Source organism: Ahaetulla prasina, chromosome 2, assembly GCF_028640845.1.
Source record: "Ahaetulla prasina isolate Xishuangbanna chromosome 2, ASM2864084v1, whole genome shotgun sequence".
In the NCBI taxonomy this organism is placed as follows: Eukaryota; Metazoa; Chordata; class Lepidosauria; order Squamata; family Colubridae; genus Ahaetulla; species Ahaetulla prasina.
The window spans coordinates 188,643,064-188,665,820 of NC_080540.1; the positions used below are offsets into that span (position 1 = coordinate 188,643,064).

A 22,757-nucleotide genomic window follows, 5' to 3' on the forward strand; every position below is an offset into this window, starting at 1 on the left:
TAAATGTAGCATGTTTATTAAGGTAATGGTTTTGTGAGCAAATAGTAAATACACCTCTTGCTAATTATACATTTTTGGTTATTTTAGCCATTAGTTTCTGTACTTCTTTATGTCGTGCTTTTGCCCGACTGATACAGTCTTGAAGCTTTGCTTCTGTTATTGTGCTTCCACCTTAAAAAGAAACAGAACAAGGATACAGTGTATTTAATACTGTCTGAGCCCATTAAATTACATCCATATATTTGTGATTAACCAAATGTTTTAGTAAAATTAATCAACAAGACATTCTCATGATTGAAAAATTCCCTTTTTATCATCCTGTAATCCCTTAATTTGGTATAGAGTCAGGGTGACTGGATGGAGCTGAGTGTTTACTGGCCAGATGCCTTTCCTGATATCACACATAGTTTGAGTTTTTTCTTTCACTTGAGGAGAGAAACATCTGCCACTACCTAGGATTGAACTCTTAACCTTCTGAGTGGGAAGCATCTTCACTAGGTCACTTACACCACTCAATCTTCATGACTGAAACACATCCCATAATTTCTGTAGTGCAGAGATCACAGTACTCTTGAATGGCATCTACAAAATTAAAACTAAATTAAAAAATTTGGGAAATATTAATTCTTAATAATTTAGTATTAATACCTGGTTTATGAACAGAACACAGTTTGTTGTCTTCGATAGTCACAATAGTTAAAGTCCCAGATGCCAAGTCTTCTTCTTCTGCAGTTGGGTCAACTACCATTAGTGTGCTGTTGAAGATATATGCACATATGTACCAAAATTTAACTTTTCTGAGATTTTTTTAATCCATAACAATTATATATATTTATTGTTCAATTAGACAGTACAGTGCATGTAAACAGCAACATTAAAAAGCACCATCAGTTTCCTTTGTTCATTTATGTACTTTCCGGATCACCTGGATTATTATTGCTAGCATAAGCATCAATGCTGAAGCCATTTTCAATTTAATTCAAAGACTTCTAAAGAAATTAATTTAAAAGACATATTGTTAACTTTAGGTAATAAGGATTTCTTCAATCTGTGCCTGACTCGGAGTAAAAAATAACTAAACTGATCCTCTCAGAAAAATAGCTGGACATTTATCAGAGCAACTATCATCTTATCTATATTCACTATTCTACATGGAGCCATTTTCACATATATAAATATCTTCTGTTCATCAGTGAGAGAGATTTCATTTTAAGTGCATGCATGTAGTATTTTCCATTTCGTCCTTTCTATTTTCGTCCTTTATAAATGCTATACTGACATTCAGAGAACTTTCCTGACTTGAATTGAATACAAGACCAGAAGACAAGCTCAGGATACAAATGGATCTTGACAGACTTGAACAATGGGCTCTATTCAACAAAATAAAATTTAATGTGGTGACCCCTTCCTCTCAAAGAATGTAAATACAAAGATTAATCCCCTTCTTCCTAAATATCCTAGCACCCGAGTGCTAAGAACAGGGGAGTGGGAGAAAAGAAAAACTAAAGTAACATTGTAAGCAGTAGTAGTTCCATGATTTTTCACTTGGCGACCACATCAGTTGATGTCTAAATTGCTGGTCCCAATTGTAGTTGCTAAATGTGGAATACCTGGATAGCAGAAACAATTTTCATGGATTTTTAAGTGAGTCTCGCTCCCTCTGCTCATACCATGTTCTTTCGGAGTACTAGAGGGCTCCCAAATGAAGAGGCAGCCAAGTATTCTTTGCTAGTATAGTTGCTCAAATCTGGGGTTATCTGGTAACATGGTATTGTTTATTATAATCTACACATACACTTTTTGACCTCCACTTACTCAAACAACACAAATGATGTTGCCACTGGTTGCTTTTTAATAGTCAAAGGATTCTTCTCTTTCAAATTAACTTCCACCAAACCAGTTTCTGCATTTATTGCAACAACAGGCAAACGCACTGAAATAACAAAGAATAGATATGGAAAAAGCAAAACTGAAAAATTGTTTTAGAAAGCACATTTTTATAAAGAAAAATAGAGGCACCCTCAAATAAACACAATAGATTGACAGAAATATAATAAGTAGCTTTTGATTTAAAAATATTCAGAACAAGGAAATCCTTCTGTGAATTCTGTCCTTTTTAACAACAAAATTTAGAAAGAAGTATTTGGCCATTTGGGCAAATTGTTCAAAAAATTGATAAGGGAAAAACAGCAATGACTGTAGCAGTGGTAGGCCCCAATAAGGCTATCTTTTTATCCCAGATCTGATTCGTACCTCATCTAACTTCTGTGGATAAACTGGTACTTTTGTCAAACCCTGGTTGCCATTACAGTTGCTGATTTCCTTCAATCCTATTTAGTGCTAAATCTGCACTGCATTTAAATTTTAAAGTAAATCTCAAAGTATATGAATACAACTTACCATTTTTCAGAGCTGCTAAGAAAGCACACATGCAGGCATCGAGAAGGTTTCCATCATAGTCTAAGCATATAATGTCACAATATAGAACCCATACAATCTAAAGAAATAAGACCTGCTGATGTAAATACTGAGAAAGCTTTCACATGCATAAAAAATAACTTTGAAATATTTGTCTAAGTCAGCATGTTATATCACATCACATTGTTTGAAATCTGTTATCAATAAGACAGAAATAATTAACTCATTCTAGCAGAATAACAGAAAGGGAAAAACAGGATCAATTTAATAATGGCTAATTTATGCATGTACATACTGGAACATAACCACTAGAACAGCTCAATATTACCAAATCGTCGAGGAAGGGAGGGAAGGAAGGAAGTTTTAAAAATATTGTTGTTCATTAAGACCTCAACAACTATCATCTGATTAAAACTAAATGTGGTGTGGCCAAAAATGACTGTTTGAGCCAATTTGGGCAAGAATATCCTGGTACACGTTGAGCAAATGTGCAGTTTGCAATTGTTGCACTGATGGTTCTAGACTTGTGCATTTCATACATACGTTGTGCTTCCACACTGTCCTTACTTTACATGCTGGACAACCCCCTATGAATGAGACCATACTAGGTATAGCAATTTTGTTTTTGTATTATTTCTTCTGCCCTCCATGTGTTTTTCAGCAGTTTCCTAAAAATTGCTTGGATATGCACTCAACTAGCTTAAGGATGACATAATCTGTCATCAGGTCTGTGCTCAGTTTGAACTTACATTCCAGCAGTATATAGATCAATGGCAGACTTGCTCTAGACAGGGGTGTCAATCTCGATTTCATTGGGGGCCACATCAGAGTTGTGTTTGACCTCAGGTGTGGTAGCCAGGGGCATGGTCAGCTTGATGTTACTAGGGGGCGCCTATGGTGGCCCGAGCACTCTGCCAATGAAAATGGGATCCCAATCTCTGTTTTCGGCCCTCCCGAGCTCCATTTTCGCTGGCAGAGGCACTGTGGGCTGATCCTTCACAGTTTCTAGGGCAATCCACAGGCCAGATCTAAGCACTCTGTGGGTGAGATCCGGCCCATGGGTATTGAGTTTGACACCCCTGCTCTAGAGAGAACTCAGTATCTGATATTTCATCTAGCCATCTGATGCCTTATATTTGCAAAGACTAGTCATGTAGAAATGGTTAAGCTATTTTGCTTGCCTTTAATACACAGTCCACATTTCACAGGCACGCCAATGGGCAGTGAGCACAACAGTTGCATTAAAACAATTAACGTTGCATTAATTCCTTGATGTTCCCATACAATGGAACACAATCTACGAAAGCAAAACCTACCTTTGTTATTTTGCAGTTACTTCCTAAATGGTCACTATGTGGGAGAGGATACTGTCAAGGTAATTGAAATGGGATAGCTCCTTTCTTTGTGATTGGGTTCTGTGTATGGTGCATGACATGGTCTTTTGCATATTTTTTATTTAGTTATTTATATATAGGTAGTGCTCGACTTACAACCATAATTGAACCCAAAATTTTATTGCTACAGTAAGTGAGACAGATAAATGAGTTTTGTCCTATTTTACAATCTTTCTTGCCACAGTTGTTAAGTGAATCACTGCAGTTAAGTTAATAACATGGATGGAAAGTGAATCTGGCTTCCCCACTGACTTTGCTTGTCAGAGGGTCGAATTTTGATCACGTAACCATGGGGGTGCTGCAACAGTTGCAAGTATGAACAATGTCATGAGTCACTTTTTTTCAGTGCTGTTGTAATTTTGAATGGACACTAGATGAATGTTAAATGCCGTGGAAATCAGGCAATTCAGGTAGTTCAAATAAGTATAAAGATTTATTGCAAGCTTAAGCTCTCTACAAGAATCTGACCAACTAGCAGTCAAGGAAAATCAGCAGGAGATAAGAGATGCATTCAAGGTGGGCTTCGTGACTTATGACACATTTTACAACTTCCTTGGGCTCAGCCTGGTCATCTCGTACAATGAATGGTTTTAAGTCGAAGACTATCTGCCACCCATTTTGTCTAGAGACAACTCTGGGAAACTTACAAATGTTAAAAACAGGTAAACATTAAAATGATAAAAAAAATAGGTAATAGTTTAAAGTCACCTCAGGTTGAGTGTTTTTCCCATCCATTCTGTAATTAAGACTGATTTCAGCATCATTCAGCATGACGATTAACAGGCTGAACAATGTGGTTGCAAGCACACAGCCCTGTTTAAAACAATTGGTGACTGGGAATGTCTTAGAAGATTCTACATCTCTACCCTTGATGCAACTGGCCTATCATCTGAATGAATTTGACATGGCAGCTGAGCTTTCACATGATCCTCCACAGGCCTTGATGACTGACAGTATTGAAGGCTTATGTGAGGTCAACAAAGGGTTGTATAGCGTTCACAATTTTGCTCCTGACATTTCTCCTGAAGTTAGTGTGCGGCAAAAATGTCAATAGACTCATGATCTGTGGAAGCCATACCGTGACTCTTGCAGCAAGCCCAGCTCCAGATTAGCCACCAGAAGTTTTAGCAGAACTCTTGCAAGGACTTTTCCTGCAATACAGAGCAGCAAAATTCTACAGTAGTTGTTGCAAACTTGATTGCCCTTGTAGACGTATATAACGGAGGCATCATTCCTGAGAAATGGATCCTTACTTCCATAAAGACTGGAACAACTGAGTGATTTTTTCTAAAAGTATAGGATCACCAACCTTGTATATCACTCCAGGTATGGTGTCTGCCCCTGGGCCTTTGTCATGCTGCTTGCTGAGTAGAGAGCCCAAGCATCTTCAGTCAGTTTCTGTGACTTCAACTACTATTAGTATGTCACTGGGGAATCCTGTCTATTGCCACATCATTAATAGATGGTCAGTTGAGGATACTTTCAAAATGTTCAGCATGGAGATGCTCCTAGTGGTCAAATGGAGGTTCTGTGTTTTGCAGAGGGCATAGTCCCAAAGGTGCTTTTTTAAGAGGCAACTGGACTTTCTGGTTTTTCTTTGAAGGTGTTTTGCTTCTTATCCAAGAAGCTTCTTCAGCTCTGAGGACATAATGGCCAAAAGGCAGCTGGATGTGAGATCCAGACTGCTGATAATTCTCTCTAAAATAGAGAGAGATCTTGAGATTGCTCTCATGTATTCTAAATAGCAGGGGATTTTTTCATGAATTGACAGCAGAACAGGATTTTGCAGCTGCTCGCAATCAGCTCTGAATTGCAGAGCCTATCATGTTCTGAGCCACTAATGTATTAAGAAAATTCAACCTAGCCTCACTTTTTGGATCATCTTGAAATTTAAGTTTCTTTTTATTACCCCTTCAAGACGGAAAAGCCTTGAAGCTTTGCAGGGTAACAAGAACTTTGAGAGAAGACATAGATAGAAGAAAGTAGATGTTAGAACTTGATGTATAGAATTTAAAGATTGCTGGGAGGAAGACGAGAATACTTTGCTTTGTAAATATTTAATTGGGTATAATGGGCATATCTATTTTAGTACAACTGACATATAAATAAGGATTTCTTATTTCTGGTAATGTTTAATTTTAATATTTGCAAAGTTTAATTGTTAATTGAAATTAGATTTTGATTATTATAGAGAGAAATTCAGGATTAGATTTTAAATAGAAGTGAGGATATCCATTCATACTGATGTTTGTTTATCTTGTTAGTGTTCCTTGTATTTCCTCTGCTTTTGTATTCAATCAGGCATTGTGCACTTTACACAGCTTATTTTGGACTATCCTACGTGCACTGTTAAAGCCATTTTCTTGGTAACAGTTCTGGTGGACATTATGAAGGTGATGCTTTTCAACAACCCTCTTATCTCATAATTCTCCTTGAATTATCACACTGCTTGCTAAATAGAGAATCCTAGAATTTTCAGTGCAGATGAATGAATAGGATCCCTGAAAACATTTCCAGTTGTCCTCGGGACTGCCAGCAAGATGTACGATAGCAAGCTTGGTCTCTAAGCCAATGCTGAAACCGTGCTGGGGTTCTTCAACCTGGCTATGTTAATTCTTTTCATGGTCTTCTGGTCATCTCTTGGGCCCGATATGGAGCTTCATTTTGGAGATAATGAGCCTGAGATTTAGCCAGTAAACAACACACATGACCTTGGCCACTCTGATATCCTGTCTTTTTTTCTGACAATGATGTAGTCAACAAAATGCCAATGCTTAGCATGGGAGTGCAGCTAAGAGGTCTGGTTACAGGTAGTCAGACAGAAAGTTATATTGCTGTTGAGGAGGTCATGTGCTGCAATAGACTTCAGTAAGAGTAGAACATTAGTGTTACAGTTGCCTACTCTATATCTCCCACTGACTCCCTGCCAGGCTTCAGAATCACATCCTATTCTTGTGTTAAAGTTGCCAAGAAAGATCAGCTTGTTGATTCTGCTCACTGCTGATCGCAGGGTATCTAATTCTTCATAGTCTCCATTTTTAATCTCATCAGGGTTGATCATTGTGGGGGCCTAGGCACTGATCAGGGTGACTTGACTTTTATTCTGTAGCAGCAACTGCAGTGTCATAAGCCAGTTGTTCAAACCCTTGGAGAGACTAATAAATTTCCAAACAAGGTGACTCTTTATGGTAAATCCAATTCCAGCATTGCAACTATAATCACAGTCACAACTGTCCCAGAAAAGAAGTGTATCCACCACCAATTTCATAACATAACATAACATCAGAGTTGGAAGGGACTTTGGAGGCCTTCTAGTCCAACCCCCTGCCCAGGCAGGAAACCCTACACCATCTCAGTCAGATGGTTATCCAACATTTTCTTAAAAATTTCCAGTGTTGGAGCATTCACAACTTCTGAAGGCAAGTCAGTCAATTTCAGTCAGTTGATCTTTATTGGCAAGACAAATGTCAATGTTGTATCTTACAAATTCTTTGGCAATTAAAGCTGTTCTTCTCTCTGGTGTGTCAAGTTGTTCAAAAGTGTGCACATGCTCCAAGTGCCAATGATAAGCAGCATCACTTGCATTTTTTGTGCTTTGTCTGCCAAAGTGGGATCCTGCCAGCCGGAGTAAACTGGTCAGGATGTAGTGAAGCAAGCAATGTTTTAGGGTACTTTTTCTGGCCCCTTCCTCATACTTCAGAGATGAGGAATGCATTCCTAGAGAGGGCTGCTCAATCCCCTGGATAGATGCTGTGTTCAAAAACTGGCCATTAAACCTGCGTTGCCTGTGTGTAGATCTATGATCACAGCTCCTAGTGTATCCACACTTAACTGCTCTGCCATTCACCCATTGTCACCCGTTTGTTTTTTTTTAAGAGTGATGACGATAATGGTGTTCAGATTAGCACATAACATGGATTAAAATGAGGGAGAGTTGTGCAGTGTCCGCTTCATTCTCTCTTTCCAATTCCCATCTATGTCCAGTGGCAAGATAATCGAAACAACTGGAAATGGGACTTGGTGGAGAGGGTGACCAGAATATCTTCTATGCCTTGTCCTGTTCTTCATGTTCCACAATACTTTCAGAGACCATGACAACTAGTCCTTCCAATGGTCTCATCAGCTCAATCTGGAGTTTGTCTTCACATGCTGGGATAGGCAGCTGTCTGTCTCACCGAGGGCTTAAGACCCATTAGTTCCCCTCATCGGATTTAGCCAGTTTATCAAAGCTGTTGCCAGAGTGTTCAAAACAGGACATTAGCCAAGGAAGTGGTTGGACCAATGGACCAAGATGGATGCTCAAGAAGTAAAACAACAAATTGTTGCCCTCAATGCAGAAAAGATACTGACTTTATCAGGAAGCAGAGCAGAACAGCAGCAGTGAAATAATAAGAAATTATTCTAGGATATTTTAAGGAGCTACACAGTGCCAAACCACCACTGCATTGCCCTTATCCAGCTATTGCACATTTACCTCTGTACAGGTTCCAAAGGGGCAGGTTCCAAAACCCATCGCTACCAGTTCGCTCATGGGCATGTGTGCACTCATTCATGTGACCCTCCTGCGAATGCGCAGAAGTGTCTGGGCGGATAGGCAGAGCCTCCCGCCGCTACCGGTTCACCCGATAGCGAACCGGTAGCAACCCACCACTGGTCTGTACTAATGTGTATGTTTCTATTTACCACATCTGAAATGTGCTCAACGAAACATATTCAGTGCAAGCAAAGTGTTAACTGAAGTCCAGCTTCAATCTTGTTTAGAAGCAAAGGGTGCTTCATAGCATGCCTGATAAAATAAAATCATATTTCATATCATCCCTGTTGGAATTTGTTAGTTTAGGAACATCTCAGTTTCTCAAAATTCTTAAAATAAAAAGTTTACTCACCTTCCCATCTAAAATGCATAGATCTTCTTTCATTATCATCTGTGAACTGAAATAATGACATAATGAAGAGGACATTCCATTTATCCCCAATACTGCTTCTTTATCATCATCATATTACTACCGTGTTTCCCCGAAAATAAGACTGTGTCTTATTTTCTTTTGACCCCCCAAAAAACAGCTAGAGTAGAGGGTTTTTTTTCCAGGAGGGTCTTATTTCCCCCCATATAACGGTATGAGGCGGGGGGCGAGCGGCCCCTTGTGCCAGCTCCCTGAAGGGTCGTAGCAGGTCATTCCACCATCCATGAAACAGTTGCTTTGCGGGTGCCGCTCAGGCCGCCGTCTTCAGCAAACATGGTAATCTCCCCCCCACCTGCGGATCATCTTTTCAAAGAGGAGTTTCACCACAACAAAGAGGCGGCTGGAGGCAGTGTTTGCGTTGGGTTGGGCTTTCTCCTGCCTCTTCTCCTTTTCTCAGTCTATGCTGCCGCATGCAGAGCTGATAAGATGGCTGCAGCGCCCACCAGGGCCCGAAGAGTGCCGGCCTCAGCATAGCTGTAAGCCCAATGCCTGCAGTACTGAATAGGCATGCAGGCTGGTGTTCAGCAACCCAGAGGTGGCACAGGCAGCACGGCTCTACCCGCAACATCAGCAGCATGGGGGCTGCCGCAGCCGAGAAGTGTCCCAGCAGCAGCTGGGCTAGCAGGCAGGGTGGGTGAGAAGCTCCCTGCCAGCCAGGCACTGAAGCTCCACCACTGCCACTGGGGGGTGGGGAGGGAGAGAGAGAGAGAGAGAGACCCGATCCAACCTTGGAGGGCTGGCGGCAATGTTCTCTCCCTCCTCACCCCCCCCCTCTCTCTCACATACAGGTCCCTCACACACACACACACCCCATCCAAGGCAGCCACATCCCTTCACTAACCTGCTTTCCAGCTCCATCCTCTGCTGTTCGTGCAGGGCAAGAAGTCTGTGTGGACTACGGTAAAAAAAAATAGTTGAGACCTTCCTACTTCGTGAGATTTTTTTTTCATGAGAAGTTGGAAGGTCTGAACTATGGTATTTTTTTTTTACCATAGTCCCACAGACTTCTTGCCCTGCACGATCAGCAGAAAACAGAGCTGGAAAGCAGGTTAGTGAAGGGATGTGGCTGCCTTGGATGGGGTGGGGGTGAGTGAGAGACGTGTGTGTGTGTGTGTGTGTGTGTGTGTGTGTGTGTATGTGAGAGAGAGAGAGAGAGAGAGAGAGAGAGAGAGAGAGAGAGAGAGAGAGAGAGCGCATACGAGTGAAACCATAATAATAAAAAATATCTTGAAAACCAGCATGTTGTCGCTCCGCTTTTTCAACCCAGGTTCTCTACAGACTACAACTGGCAGCTTCCCCAGCTGCCCTACCAATCTTAGAGCTGTCTAGCTGCTTGCTTGCCTGTCTGTCTATTTATTATAGCTGCCCCACCCCAAAAGACTCTAATATTGAAGTCTAAATTTCTTACTTTTCAATGATATCAGCAATAAACTGACTAGCAGCCTGAGCCTCTTCGCATGGAGGTCCAGGTCGAAATCTTGATGAACAAAGTGGAGGAAGATCTACATTGGGAACTGTATGAATAGAGAAATAATCATAAATATTATCTGCATTACAGTAAGGTCATATTTGAAGAAAAAAATGAATTAAAATGAATGAATTAAAAAAATGAATAAAGAAAGCTTACTGATATATCCCTTGTTACTGGAATCAACGGTGGGTGCTGCAAATTCCTGTACACAATGTATAGTTAGGGAAGGGCAAAATATAAGAATTAGAAGTCGGTTTAGAAATAATATATCTGAATTTTGGTGTTTTATTATTTATTAAGACAAAATATTAGTTGTGTAACTATATACATACATTATAGTATATAGTTACATTATTAACTATATACTTACATTAGTGTAAATAATGTATTACTAATATAATACATTAGTTACACAACTCAGTTTCTAAGGCTGAATGTGGCAGGAAATTGGTGGTATGGTCAAAGCCAAAACTAGTGGGGGAATTCCTGCTTACTTTTATGCATGTTCACTCTTACTTTCTCTCAAATGCTTTCCTGTCTCATATACTACAAAGTGACTATTGAAACATAAATATATATCACAATAAAACATTTTATATCTGAATAGTCAATTCTTGAATTCTTGAAATACAGATAGCATATCACTGGAAAGGGACATGAGTAAACTGGTCAATCTACTACATCATATATTCAGTATGAAGAATATTTCATTTCATTTTTAACAATATCAGAGTTTGGAATATCTCACTGTAAAAATTTCTACAGCTGCCATACTGATTAGTGAATCCTTATTTTAGAAGAAAAGTTACTTTCTTTCCGTTATAATTTTTTCCTTTATTTTCCATTTTATTTTCCTTTATTTTTCTCTGTATTATTTTCCCTTAGTATATTTTCCTTTCCAGTTCTTGCAATAGGCAGAGGAGGTTTTTTTAAAATACTTTAGAGATTAGTATTTTCTATTAAAGCTGAACAAGAGAATCTTCCCAGAAAGATACTTAAGGTATAGGTAGTTCTCACTTAACAACAGTAATTTGGAACTGAATTTTCAAAGAAGTAAAAAAGTGACTATCCTGCTTAGAGATGGCAATCCCAGCAGTTTCTGTTGCTATCATTAAGTGAAAATTTCATCATTAAGCAAGAACCTCATATAACTGACTTGTGTCTTCCTGCCCACTTTCCAGAAGCAAAGTCAATGGGGAAGCCAGCTGGAAGTTGAAAATCCCAAATGGCTTGCAAGGATGGGTAAGTGCTACAAAGTGAGGTCACAGGATTATGCAAGCAATGCATGTGGGTTCATGAGGGGTTGCTGAAGTGCAAACGTATTATGGAGGACAAGATCCCTGGTATCATAATCTGTAGTGGGGCTCCTCAGGAGAAAAAGTACTAAAAGCAACTTGCAACCATTGCTGCTGGCTTCTCCATTGACTTGTTTGTGGGAAGCTGACACCAACAAATGGTGATTACACCTGGATTGTGATCATATGACTCTGGGGGTGATGCAATGGTTGGAACTTTGAGGGCTTGTCAAAGCATCACTCATTTAGCACCTTTGTAACTTTGAATGGGAGCTGAACAAGTGGTCATTAACAGAGGACTAACTGTATTAGCTTTAAAGATATATCCATGAACCTACTGCTTTTATGCCGCATATCACTGTAGTATTCCCTAACTTCAAAAGTGCAGAGCCATCTGCAGTTGCAATTGAACCTAAAAAAAGGGGGGGAAAAGCACTTCATAAAATCTACTTGAGAAAATATGTAAATGTTACATTAATGCATTCAAAATAAGAGCCAGTGGTTTAAATCAAGTCAATTTAAATCACTAGTAAAAAGGCTTGATTTAAATCAAAATTTTAAAGAGCAACTGTCATCTCTGTCCCGCAGCGACAGAGTGGCACAGAGACCCACTGTTGACTCACTGACAGTCCCATTCACTTTAATGGGACAGCTAGTGATGCCGCAGTGACGCAACAAGGTGAGGGACGTGGCAGGCAATAGGTGAGTGGATGCCCACTCACGGGCGCTGCCATGTTGGATCTGGAATGACAGGTGCTTTTTAATATATTTATAAGCTGTTCTGGTTTCACTTTCATTTTTACTGCTTGCCCTTTCTCCTCACACTTAGAACCTGGTGGTACAGATGCATTTCTCTTCAAACAATCATAGAGTTTGTAGTCTACATAAGATTTGCAAAACCATGGGATAAAGGAATATTCCTGAACTTTGTTTTATGATTTATCTATCATGCTTATTGTGAAACTGTGTGAATGCATCAATGCAGTGCAAGTTTTCTCAGCTTGCAGAGCTTGGATTCATTGAATGAGTTTACCAAAAATATAAATATTGCAGAACATACAGCCTCATGCACATCAATTCAATTTTTATTATTACAGTCTTAGACCAGAAACAAATAAAGGCACTCCGTATATATACACTTAAGACTTCTAGTTTAAAATAATAAATGAAAACTAAATTTATAATAAAATTCAGTGTCCATTATACATGGTCTGACTATACAATAGTTGCAATCCCTAAATGGTGTGGCCCATTGTGGGTTCAATGCAGGGGTGAAATGCTCCTGATTCGGACCGGCTCGGCCGATCCGGTAGCGATGGCGGTGGGTGATTCGGGTGCTGAGCAGGATGACAGCCCCTCTTCAATTTAACTACAATCCTGCAGTCTTGTGCCCTATATAGTGAAGCTTTCATCATTCCAAATCCTACTTAAAAAGGCTAATATACCGAATAGTTTACATTATATCATTATCGCATACATCATGTCAGAATTTCTTGAGAAAACTACATGAAGCTTTAGTAGCAATGAATGCTTATTCATATTCTGCTGAACAATCCTGAATCCATTGTTCTGTCAACAGAAATTTCAATGGTCATAAATGATGTGCCAGAAATTACTAAAACTTCACATACATTTTCCAATGTATGAAGCAATGAATGATGACGTAGTATATTGGCCTGATATAAAACACTATTGTAAAAGTTATTTGTTTAGTGAGAATCTTTTTATTGATTAATAGGATTTATATGAAGCTCTAATCACATTCAGAGTGTACAATATAATAGGATTACAGATAGTTCTATATAAGATCTACAAAATTTCTCTCACCACTGCAGCAGAGAAGGAATAGTATGTTCATGGAGTATCAGTCAAAGACGTATTTTATGAGTGGAACATAAAGAGTCTCTAACTAACATTCTATGAACAGTTCCTTCCATCACTGACCACTCAATTCAGCAAGATCTTTGGTATTTTGGGAGTCTTTTGGGGGACTGGCAAGGAGAAGACGATGGGGGAAGAGCCAATCTCTGTAGTTAAACCAGAAGTTGTGATTAATATGGATCATTTCAACATATGACCATAGTCTTGACTCTTTTTCATATTCTTGCTTAATCAGAATATGTTCTCTATGCTATTCTTCCCATTATTTCTCAAAACAAACTCAACTACATATTGAAGACTAATATCCCACAATTAATTTGGAATACTATGAGCAAGAATAGTTATTTAATAGTAAAGCATTTACCTATGTTGATAGTTGTGGTCCTAAATTCACCAAGGTCCCTTCCATCGGGCCGACAATTTTCTTTCTATAAGGTTTACCAAATCAGGCATTCATAATTAATTTTATTAGATTACAATATACAAATTTGAGTTTTAAAAAAATCAGGATTTGACAAGCAAATTGGTATGATATGAATCATCTAAAAACAAAGGTATAATTATTTGGATTCAAATGCAAATATATTCAGATTTAAATAGACCTGCTAAATAAAAATTAGTCACTGATAACCAAAAGTTGAATCTTCAATAGTAAAACATTTGACTTTTTTTGTGTGTTTATTAAGGAAGTTCTGACAATATGAAAATAGCCATTAAAAGACTGTGGGGACTGGAAAAATCCTGAATACATCTTGTTTTATTCTGGTCATATCAGATTCTGTTTTAATTCAATCTGCTTCTATGAAGCAAGAGATGAAAGCCTCCAGATACTGCATGTCTATCTTCATACAAGGAGTAGATTTGAAAAACACATTTAATATATACAGATATATATATACACACACTTTGTACTCACTAAGAATCTTCTGTAATATTCCGAAGGTTCTACAGTTCTAAAACAAATAGAAATTTAAGTAAAGTATTTTAGAAACAGATAAATCAAATTGAACATTTTAGGATAAAAATAACATTCCCAACTGGATAGTAATTTTGAATTTCCAAAGCAGTAGAAACTTTTGGGGGTCTGCCATCTGACTAGGATTTGTGGGATTTTAATAGCAATTATTGCATCTAAAAGAAGCATATAAGATTTTTGTGGCTATTAGGCTAGCAATCTATTCTCTCAACTTTTGCCCACTGTGGCCATTAAAATCTAGTACAACTGGCTGGATCAGAGAGCAGTCAAAATCTCTTTATATGAGCAAATTATACCATTCTAAACAAATGGCTGTCCAGTCTCTGCTGGAAAACTTCCAGTAACGGAGCACCCACAACTTCTGAAGATAAGCCATTCCACTGATTAATTGTTCTCAGTCCAGAAATTTCACCTTAGTTCTCTCTTTAATAAGCTTCCACCTATTGCTTCTTGCCTGCCCTTAGGCGCTTTGGAGAATAGATCGACCTCCTCTTCTCTGTGACAGACTCTCAAGTGCTGGAAAACAATTATCATGTCATCCCTAGTCATTCTTGTTGTTAGGCTAGACATACTTAGTTCTCTTAGCTATTCATCATAGTTTAGCCTCCAGACCACTTATTATCATCATTGCTCTTCTCTATTGCTCCTCTGCATATTTTCCAGGATCTCATTATCTTTTTTGAAATGTGGCAATCAAGTGTGGCCTCACTAGTGCAGTACAGAATGGTTACTATCACTTCTCATGATCTTGATGCTATCCCTGTGTTGATGCAGCCTAATCATACATTGGCTCATACTTAAGTGGTTGTCCACTAGGACATCTAGATTCCTCTCACAGTTATTACTATTGAGCCAGGTACTGCCTTTTCTACATCTGTGTTTTGTTTTGTTTTGCCTAGCATAGGATCTTACTTTTCTTACCATGAAACTGCATATTGTTGGATAGGGCCCAGTCAAGTCTGTCAAGATCCTTTTGAATCTTAAGTCTATCTTCTAAAGTGTTAGTTATTCCCTCTAATTTGATGTCTGAAAATCTTATGAGTTTCCCTTCTTTCCTGTCATCTGGATAATTTATGAATAAGTTGAAGAATACTGGGCCTATGACAGAACCTTGGGTACACCACTGCACGCTTTCTTCTATGTAGATGTAATTCCATTGAGAACTACTTGCTGAGTGTGGTTGGTCAGCCAACTGCAAATCCATCTGATGGTGGTACTATTATCCCACATTGTCACTATCTTACAATTTGATAAATGCCTTACTGAAGTCTATGTCCACACATTTCTCTTATCCTGTAATTTAGTCACTTTGTCAAAAAGTACAATAAGGTTGTCTGGCATGATCTGTTTTTGACAAACCCATGATGGCTTGTAGTAATTGTTTTGGTCATTTCTAGATGCTCACAAATGCACTGCTTGATTATCTTTTCCAGGATTTTTCCAGGTATTGGAAAAAGCTGATTGGTTCATAGTTTTGTGTAATCAGTTTTTTCCCTTTTTTGTAGATTGAAACTACTTCAGTTCTTTTCCAATCCTCTGGCAGTTCTCCCATGCTACAGGAGCCTTGAAAGATTTGGTTTTGAAACCAGATTTGTCAGTAGCTTCAGAATCCTGGAATGTAATCCATCTGATGAATTGAACTAGAGTGGATAGGTGTTCTCTTACCATTTTGTTACTCATTTTGACTTGTATTCCTATTCTGTCTATGTATCCTATTATGCTGTTTTTGATCAGTTGGACTATTTTTCTTTTGTGTGAAGACAGATGCAAAGAATGAATTCAGCAATCCTGATATATTATTGGAAGAAATTGGTGGGTTGGTAACTAAGAATCACAGTATTATTGTGGTTCCATTTCTGTCTGATAACTAATTCCACAAGGTGACAGAAGGCAATAAGGCAATGACTTTGATTCTCTAAGCAGGGCAGGGGACTACAGAGTTCTATTTTTTTCCTCCCTAGCTATTTGGTGTTTGAACTGGGGGAAAACATCCAAAGATTGGAAATACAGCATCATCAACATTCTGACAATTATTAAATGATCATCAAATCAGTAAGATTCAAGGCAAAAGTAACTAAAAGTAAGGCCTCCTAAAGCTCCTGGACCATTCTTGCTAGGGGAAATTCATCTAGCTTTCCAAGATGTTTCTATTAGAAAAGTTAAACACCTACCTATTCACCCAGAAATCTGTGAAGTAAGAAGTTTTTCAAGACCAAAGAGTCTAAGATTACTGTTATATTGTTTTATTTTATATTACTTTCATGTTTGTAATGTATTTTGATCCTGGAGGAAATATGAGCACTGAAATAACTTAAAAATGAAAACAAAAAACTATTTTTAATTGCCCCATAAAGAAGTGGAACATAAACTCAGTGGAACAGGAGAACAAGCAAAAGTTTTGGTTAGGGATCGGGACATTCTTAAAAAGCCCCCTCTCAAAACACAATTCAGTTAAGCCAATTTCTTATTCTTTTTCCTCTTTCACTACTGCAGGAATGCATAAATCCTGCCAATCTGAACGTGTCCTAAACTTAAACAGGTTGAGAGTGTAATTCAAAAATACGCATTCGCACAAAGCTGAAACTCAGTGGAGGGCAATAACGATTCCGTACATAGGTGAAAGGATTTCTGCAGATTGTTTCCTGGTGAAGAAAAATACACCTTTCTCCCTTTTTAACAGTAAGAAGCAAGGGAGAACTTCCAGAAATCGAAAATGCCTGATCGCAAGTTGCGAGAATATACAGACGCGAGCGTTCGAGCCCAAGACCCTCCGGAACAAGGAACGGTTTGGGCACGAGGGGAAACACTCGGCGCTCCCCGATCGGCAGGAAACAAACATTTACCTGAACGCTGCCGTTACGGTCGCCGCCATCGTCACTTCACTGGCTTCTTCGTTTAGCAACTGATTTACACTAAAAACAATCCCGCTGCGGAAGGCGCTACTGAATCGAGTCTGCGATGTAATTAGAATTAGGAAACGGAGATTGGCACGTTGTCGGCAGTTTCGGCAAAAACGAAAACGAGCGTCTCCTGGATGATAATGATAGCTAGAGGTTAAAAAAAATTCCTAATTTTTTGAATTCAATATTACGAGAATCTTACAGTTTTCCTTATACATATAAGTAAAGAAATAGAGAAAATCTGCATAATTTGATTAATTTGATTATTTGGGTGGAGGATGATCTCTTGGATGAAAAGCTACGCTGATTTTTTTAAAATAGGGGGTTGCAAACTACTTCCGTGATTGTTGCTAAGATTATTATTCAGAGGCGCCTGAATCACGAATCACGAATCGATTCGAAAGAAACTTGATTTGTCTACACTACAGGAAGACTGTTCGCTTAAACCTGTCTTCTTTCACATAGCACTTTTCTAGTTCTTAAAACATTTTAAAAATGCTCTGCCAGTACAAATAAAACCGCTGCTTATTGAAGTCATTGGCATTTTAAAGAGCAGACTTACGGTAGACCGAAAATAGGGACACAGTTAATTCTGTACCTTAGAAAACGAACCGACGATGAGCTTCAGAATACAAAAGTGTATACAAAACAGCTTCTCCAGCACAAAACTGTTGGAAGATCGCTGCCAAAGATCTTCATTGCCTAGTGTGCTCACTTAGACTAATTTCAATGCATAGAACACAATAACAGACTTGGAGGTCTTCTAGTCCAGCCCCCTGCTCAAGCAGGAGACCTATGCTATACCATTTCAGACAAGTGGCTGTCCAGTCTCTACTTAAAAGCCTCCAGTTACGGAGAACCCACAACTTCTGTAGGCAACACCTCCGTGTGTTTTTCACACGACATGAATGTGTTTATCTCCATGAATTTCAAAAAAGCATTTTTTAGTTTTCTCTTCCTAAATGCCTAATCATCTGAACCAATAGGCTGCTCTACACACCGGAACACACCGGAAGTTCAGGCTTTCTCGTCCTCATCGTTCTTTCCTTCCGCTTTCGTGTCTCTCTCGGTGAATCGCTCTGAGCGCTGGCTGGTTGAATACGCCTGAGCGGAGAAGCGAAGTGCTAATGTAGCTGGCGATGGAACTGGGCTGGCTGGTCGTAGGGATCGTCGTATTAGTGACTGCAGGGATGGCTCTGGTGAGAAGGGATCAGGACTGGCCCTAAAGCATTTCGGGGCGAAGAGAATGAAGGCAGAAAGGCAAACTCTTCCTCGGAGTGAGCTCTCCTTTCTTAAAATCTCGGCCTCCAGATTTATTTTCTGTCATTTAGAATAGATTTTTTTTTTTAGAATAGAATTTTTATTGGCCAAGTGTGCTTGGACAAACAGGAATTTGTCTTGGTGCATATGCTCTCAATGTACATAAAAGAAAAGATACCTTCATTGGTACAACACTTAATGATAGTCATAGGCTACAATTAAGCAATCGGGAAACAATCAATTACAGTATAAATCGTAAGAATACAAGCAACAAAGTTACAGTCATAAGTGGAAGGAGGTGGGTGATAGATGAGAAGATTCATAGTAGTGCAGATTTAGTAAATAGTTTGAGAGTGTTGAGGGAATTATTTGTTTAGCAGAGTGATGGCGTTTGGGAAAAAAATGTTCTGGTGTCTAGTTGTTCTGGTGTGCAGTGCTCTATAGCGTCGTTTTGAGGGTAGGAGTTGAAACAGTTTATGTCCAGGATGTGAGGGATCAGTAGGTATTTTCACAGCCCTCTTTTTGATTCGTGCAGTATACAGGTCCTCAATGGAAGGCAGGTTGGTAGCAACTGTTTTTTCTGCAGTTCTAATTATCCTCTGAAGTCTGTGTCTGTCTTGTTGGGTTGCAGAACCAAACTAGACAGTTATAGAGGTGCAGGTGACAGACTCAATAATTCCTCTGTAGAACTGTATCAGCAGCTCCTTGGGCAATTTGAGCTTTCTGAGTTGGCGCAGAAAGAACATTCTTTGTTGTCCTTTTTTGATGACATTTTTTTTTTGTTTACATTTATATCCCGCCCTTCTCCGAAGATTCAGGGCGGCTTACAGTGTATAAGGCAATTTTTGATGTTTGCTGTCCATTTTAGATCTTGCGATATGGGAGAAGCTAGAAATTTGAAGGTTTTTACTATTGATACTGTGTTGTCTAGTATTGTGAGAGGTGGAAGTATAGAAGGGTTTCTCCTAAAATCTACCATCATGTCTATGGTTTTGAGTGTGTTCAGTTCCAGATTGTTCTGGTTGCACCCATCTATGCGGATTCATCATTGTCTCGAATGAGACCATTCACTGTTGTGTCATCTGCGAACTTCAGTAGTTTGACAGATGGATCATTGGAGATGCAGTCATTGGTATACAGAGAAATGGGGAGAGCACACAGCCTTGTGGAGCCCCTGTGCTAATTGTACAGGTATCTGATGTGATTCTGCTTAGCTTCACCTGCTGCTTCCTATTTGTTAGGAAACTTATGATCCATTTACAAGTGTGTTCAGGTACAGCTAGCTGGTTTAGTTTAGTTAGAAGTATGTCTGGGATGATGGTATTGAATGCCGAACTAAAGTCTACAAAGAGGACCCTTGAATAGGTCTTTGGAGATTCAAGATGTTGTAGGATGTAGTGCAGAGCCATAGTAACAGCATCATCTGTTGATCTATTTGCTCGGTATGCAAATTGCAAGGGGGTCTAACAGCGGATCCGTGATGATTTTCAAGTGGGACGGCACTAGCCTTTCAAAGATTTTCATGGCTACAGATGTTAGAACAACTGGTCTGTAGTCATTCAGTTCCTTGATGGTGGGCTTCTTCAGCACTGGGATGATAGTAGAGCATTTGGAGCAAGACGGAACATAGCACATCTCTAGTGATTTATTGAAGATATGGGTGAAGATGGGGGCCAATTGGTCAGCACAGACTTTTAAGTAAGAAGGAGTTATCTTGTCCGGGCCTGGAGCTTTTCCTGGCTTTTGTCTGTGAAATAGGTCCTGCACTTCCTTTTCTGTGATCACTAGGGGTTGTGAACCCAATGTGATGGGGTCAGTTGTAGGAGGCTTAGCTGTTGTTGGTGTGTCTTAGATGGGGGTTGTGGAGATAGGTGGCTGTAGTTTCCTTTCAAACCTGCAGTAAAACACGTTCAGGTCATCTGCCAGGTGTTGATTTCCTTCAGCCTGGGAAGGAGGTTTGCCGTAACCAGTGATATTTTTAAGAGTTTTCCACATGTTTGCTGGTTCATTTATTGAGAACTGATTCTTTAGCTTTTCAGAATAGCCTCTTTTTGCTGCTCTGATCTCCCTTGTTAATACATTTCTGGCCTGATTGTACAGCATTTTATCACCTTTTCTGTAGGCTTTCTCTTTGGAACGATGTAGCTGCTTAAGTTTAGGTGTGAATCAAGGTTTGTTGTTACTGTATATTCGCAAGTTCCTTGTCGGTACACATAGGTCTTCACAGAAGCTGACATATGATGTTACAGTATCTGTGAATTCATCCAGGTCTGCAGAGGTATCTTCAGAAATATTCCAATCAGTGCAATCAAAGCAAGCCTGCAGCTTTAAGTTTGCCTCCTCAGTCCAGGTCTTCATTGATTTAATTGTTGGTTTTGTGGTTTTAAGTCTTTGCCTGTAAGCAGGTACAAGGTGAATCATGCAATGATCAGTGTCCTACAGCTGCTCGTGATAAAGACCTATAAACATCTTTTAGTGTTATGTAGCAATGGTCTAAAGTATTCTTGCCTCTAGTGGGACAATTGACATGGTGAAAGTATTTTGGTAGCTCTTTTCTTAAGTTTGCCTTGTTTAGATCTCCCAAAATAATGGCCAGTGAATCGGGGTATTTGGCTTCAGCCTCCATAATTTGGTCAGCTAGAGTTCGTAATGCCTTGTTTACATAGGCTTGTGGTGGGACATAAACAGCAATTATATCTTTTCATTCGTGCGGGGCTGGCTTAAATTTTATTGATTTTAAATTTTCTACTACTAATTTTTAAATGGGGTTTTAGTTTTTTATATATTTTAAAGTTTTAGGCCAATTATAATAAGTTTTTTAACTTGCATTTTAAATTGTATATTGTATTGTCTGTTTTTACTTTTGCCTGTACACCACCCTGAGTCCTTCGGGAGAAGGGCGGTATAAAAATCAAATAAATAAATAAATAAAAATTAGAAGAAATGAGGAAAATTCACGAGGCGAATAGTATAGTTTGCAGTTGATAATTAATGTCTCTAAGTTTTAGTCACAAAATTTGTAAATTACAGTTAAATCCTGACATCAGCTGTTGTTGATATATAAGCATAAGCCTCTTCCCTTCTTTTTACCAGATGTTTCTGTAATTCTGTCTGATCGTTCAATCTGAAACCCTGGGATATGCAGGCTGCTATCTTCAATTGATTCATTTAACCAAGTTTCACAGAAGCATAGGACTGCTGAATTGTGAAAATCAGAATTGTATCTGTTTAAGAGGAGTATTTCATCCATCTTATTAGCAAGTGAACGTACATTGGTTAGGAAAATTGAAGGCAGAGGAGTTTTATTTCTTCTATTCCTTAATCTGTTTAAAATCCCAGCCCGTTTACTTCTCTTTTTTTGCTTCTTCCGTTTGGTTTTTTTGTAATCCATGGCTCTGGGGAAATTGCTTCTTCCTGTGTTAGAATCTCCTCCGCATTTGTAAATGGGCTGCTGACTTGGATACAGTTGGTCCTCAATTTACGATCACAATTGAGCCCCAAATTTATGTTGTTAAGTGAGAAATTTGTTGAGTGCCTTTTTCCCCATTTAAAAACTTTTCTTGCTATCCTTTGTTAAGTGAATCACTACAGTTGTTAAATTAATAACACCGTTGTTAAGTGAATCTAATTTCCTCATTGACTTTGCTTGTCAGAAGGTCACAAAAGGGGATCACACAAACCGGGACACAGCAGTGGTCATAAATATGAGCAATTTGCCTACCATCTGAATTTTGATCATATGATCATGGGGATTCTGCAAAGGTTGTAACTGAAAAATGGTCATCAGTCACATTTTTCAGTACCATTGTAACTTTTAACGGTCACAAAATGAACTGTTGTAAGTTGAGGACTACCTGTAGTTTTTACTCAGAAATTTGATGTACATTTTTTAAAGTAATAGAACTCAACCTTTCCTAAATTAGAAAGTAAAAGCCATTTTAGTGGTACGAGTACCTTTTATTTAAATGCTAATCTATTTATACAGTAATACCAATCATGTAAAGTGCAGAAAAAAGTAAAAGATAGAAGCCAAAAAAATTAAAAGCATGGGACAAAAGAAAAACAAATATGGCTTAATCTAACCAACACTATTCAGTATTCTTTTGTGTTCATTTATCTTTGCAAATTATCCTGTCATATTTTATGCAATTTATATATTGACTTTTGTTCTTTAAACTCTCATCTCTCTTTTTTAGGA

At 38.8% G+C, this 22,757-nt stretch overlaps 2 protein-coding genes across 3 annotated transcripts in view; one reads left to right on the forward strand and one right to left on the reverse strand.

Moving 5' to 3' along the window:
• EXOSC8 (exosome component 8) lies at positions 1-18,279 on the reverse strand. Of its 2 annotated transcripts, XM_058165865.1 has the most exons (12): positions 17,898-18,279; positions 17,243-17,429; positions 14,340-14,376; positions 13,788-13,851; positions 11,881-11,954; positions 10,404-10,449; positions 10,185-10,290; positions 8,699-8,744; positions 2,401-2,497; positions 1,816-1,933; positions 649-755; positions 1-171 (listed from the first exon to the last, which is right to left on the reverse strand). In XM_058165865.1, the coding sequence occupies exons 2-12, from the start codon at positions 17,269-17,271 to the stop codon at positions 65-67; spliced, it is 831 nt and encodes a 276-aa protein (XP_058021848.1). In that variant the 5' UTR covers positions 17,272-17,429; positions 17,898-18,279; the 3' UTR covers positions 1-64. The 2 variants fall into 2 exon arrangements, with proteins under 2 accessions (XP_058021848.1, XP_058021849.1); XM_058165866.1 differs by lacking the exon at positions 17,898-18,279 and having other exon boundaries at positions 17,243-17,608.
• Positions 18,280-18,339: 60 nt separating this feature from the next.
• The window catches only part of ALG5 (ALG5 dolichyl-phosphate beta-glucosyltransferase), a 38,319-nt gene continuing 33,901 nt past the window's right edge, over positions 18,340-22,757 (forward strand). Inside the window, exon 1 of the mRNA XM_058165868.1 lies at positions 18,340-18,498. Within this exon, the coding sequence (XP_058021851.1) occupies positions 18,439-18,498 (60 nt within the window). The 5' untranslated portion in view covers positions 18,340-18,438. The remainder of the gene's footprint in view (positions 18,499-22,757) is intronic.

Coding starts and splice junctions, on each gene's coding strand:
- EXOSC8 (XM_058165865.1), bottom strand. CDS start 17,271: ATGGCGGCGACCGTAACGGCAGCGTTCAG. Junction 8,745..10,184: donor ATTGCTGATATCATTGAAAA/GTAAGAAATTTA, acceptor TCATTATTTCAG/TTCACAGATGATAATGAAAG. Junction 172..648: donor GTGTTCTGTTCATAAACCAG/GTATTAATACTA, acceptor TTTCTTTTTAAG/GTGGAAGCACAATAACAGAA.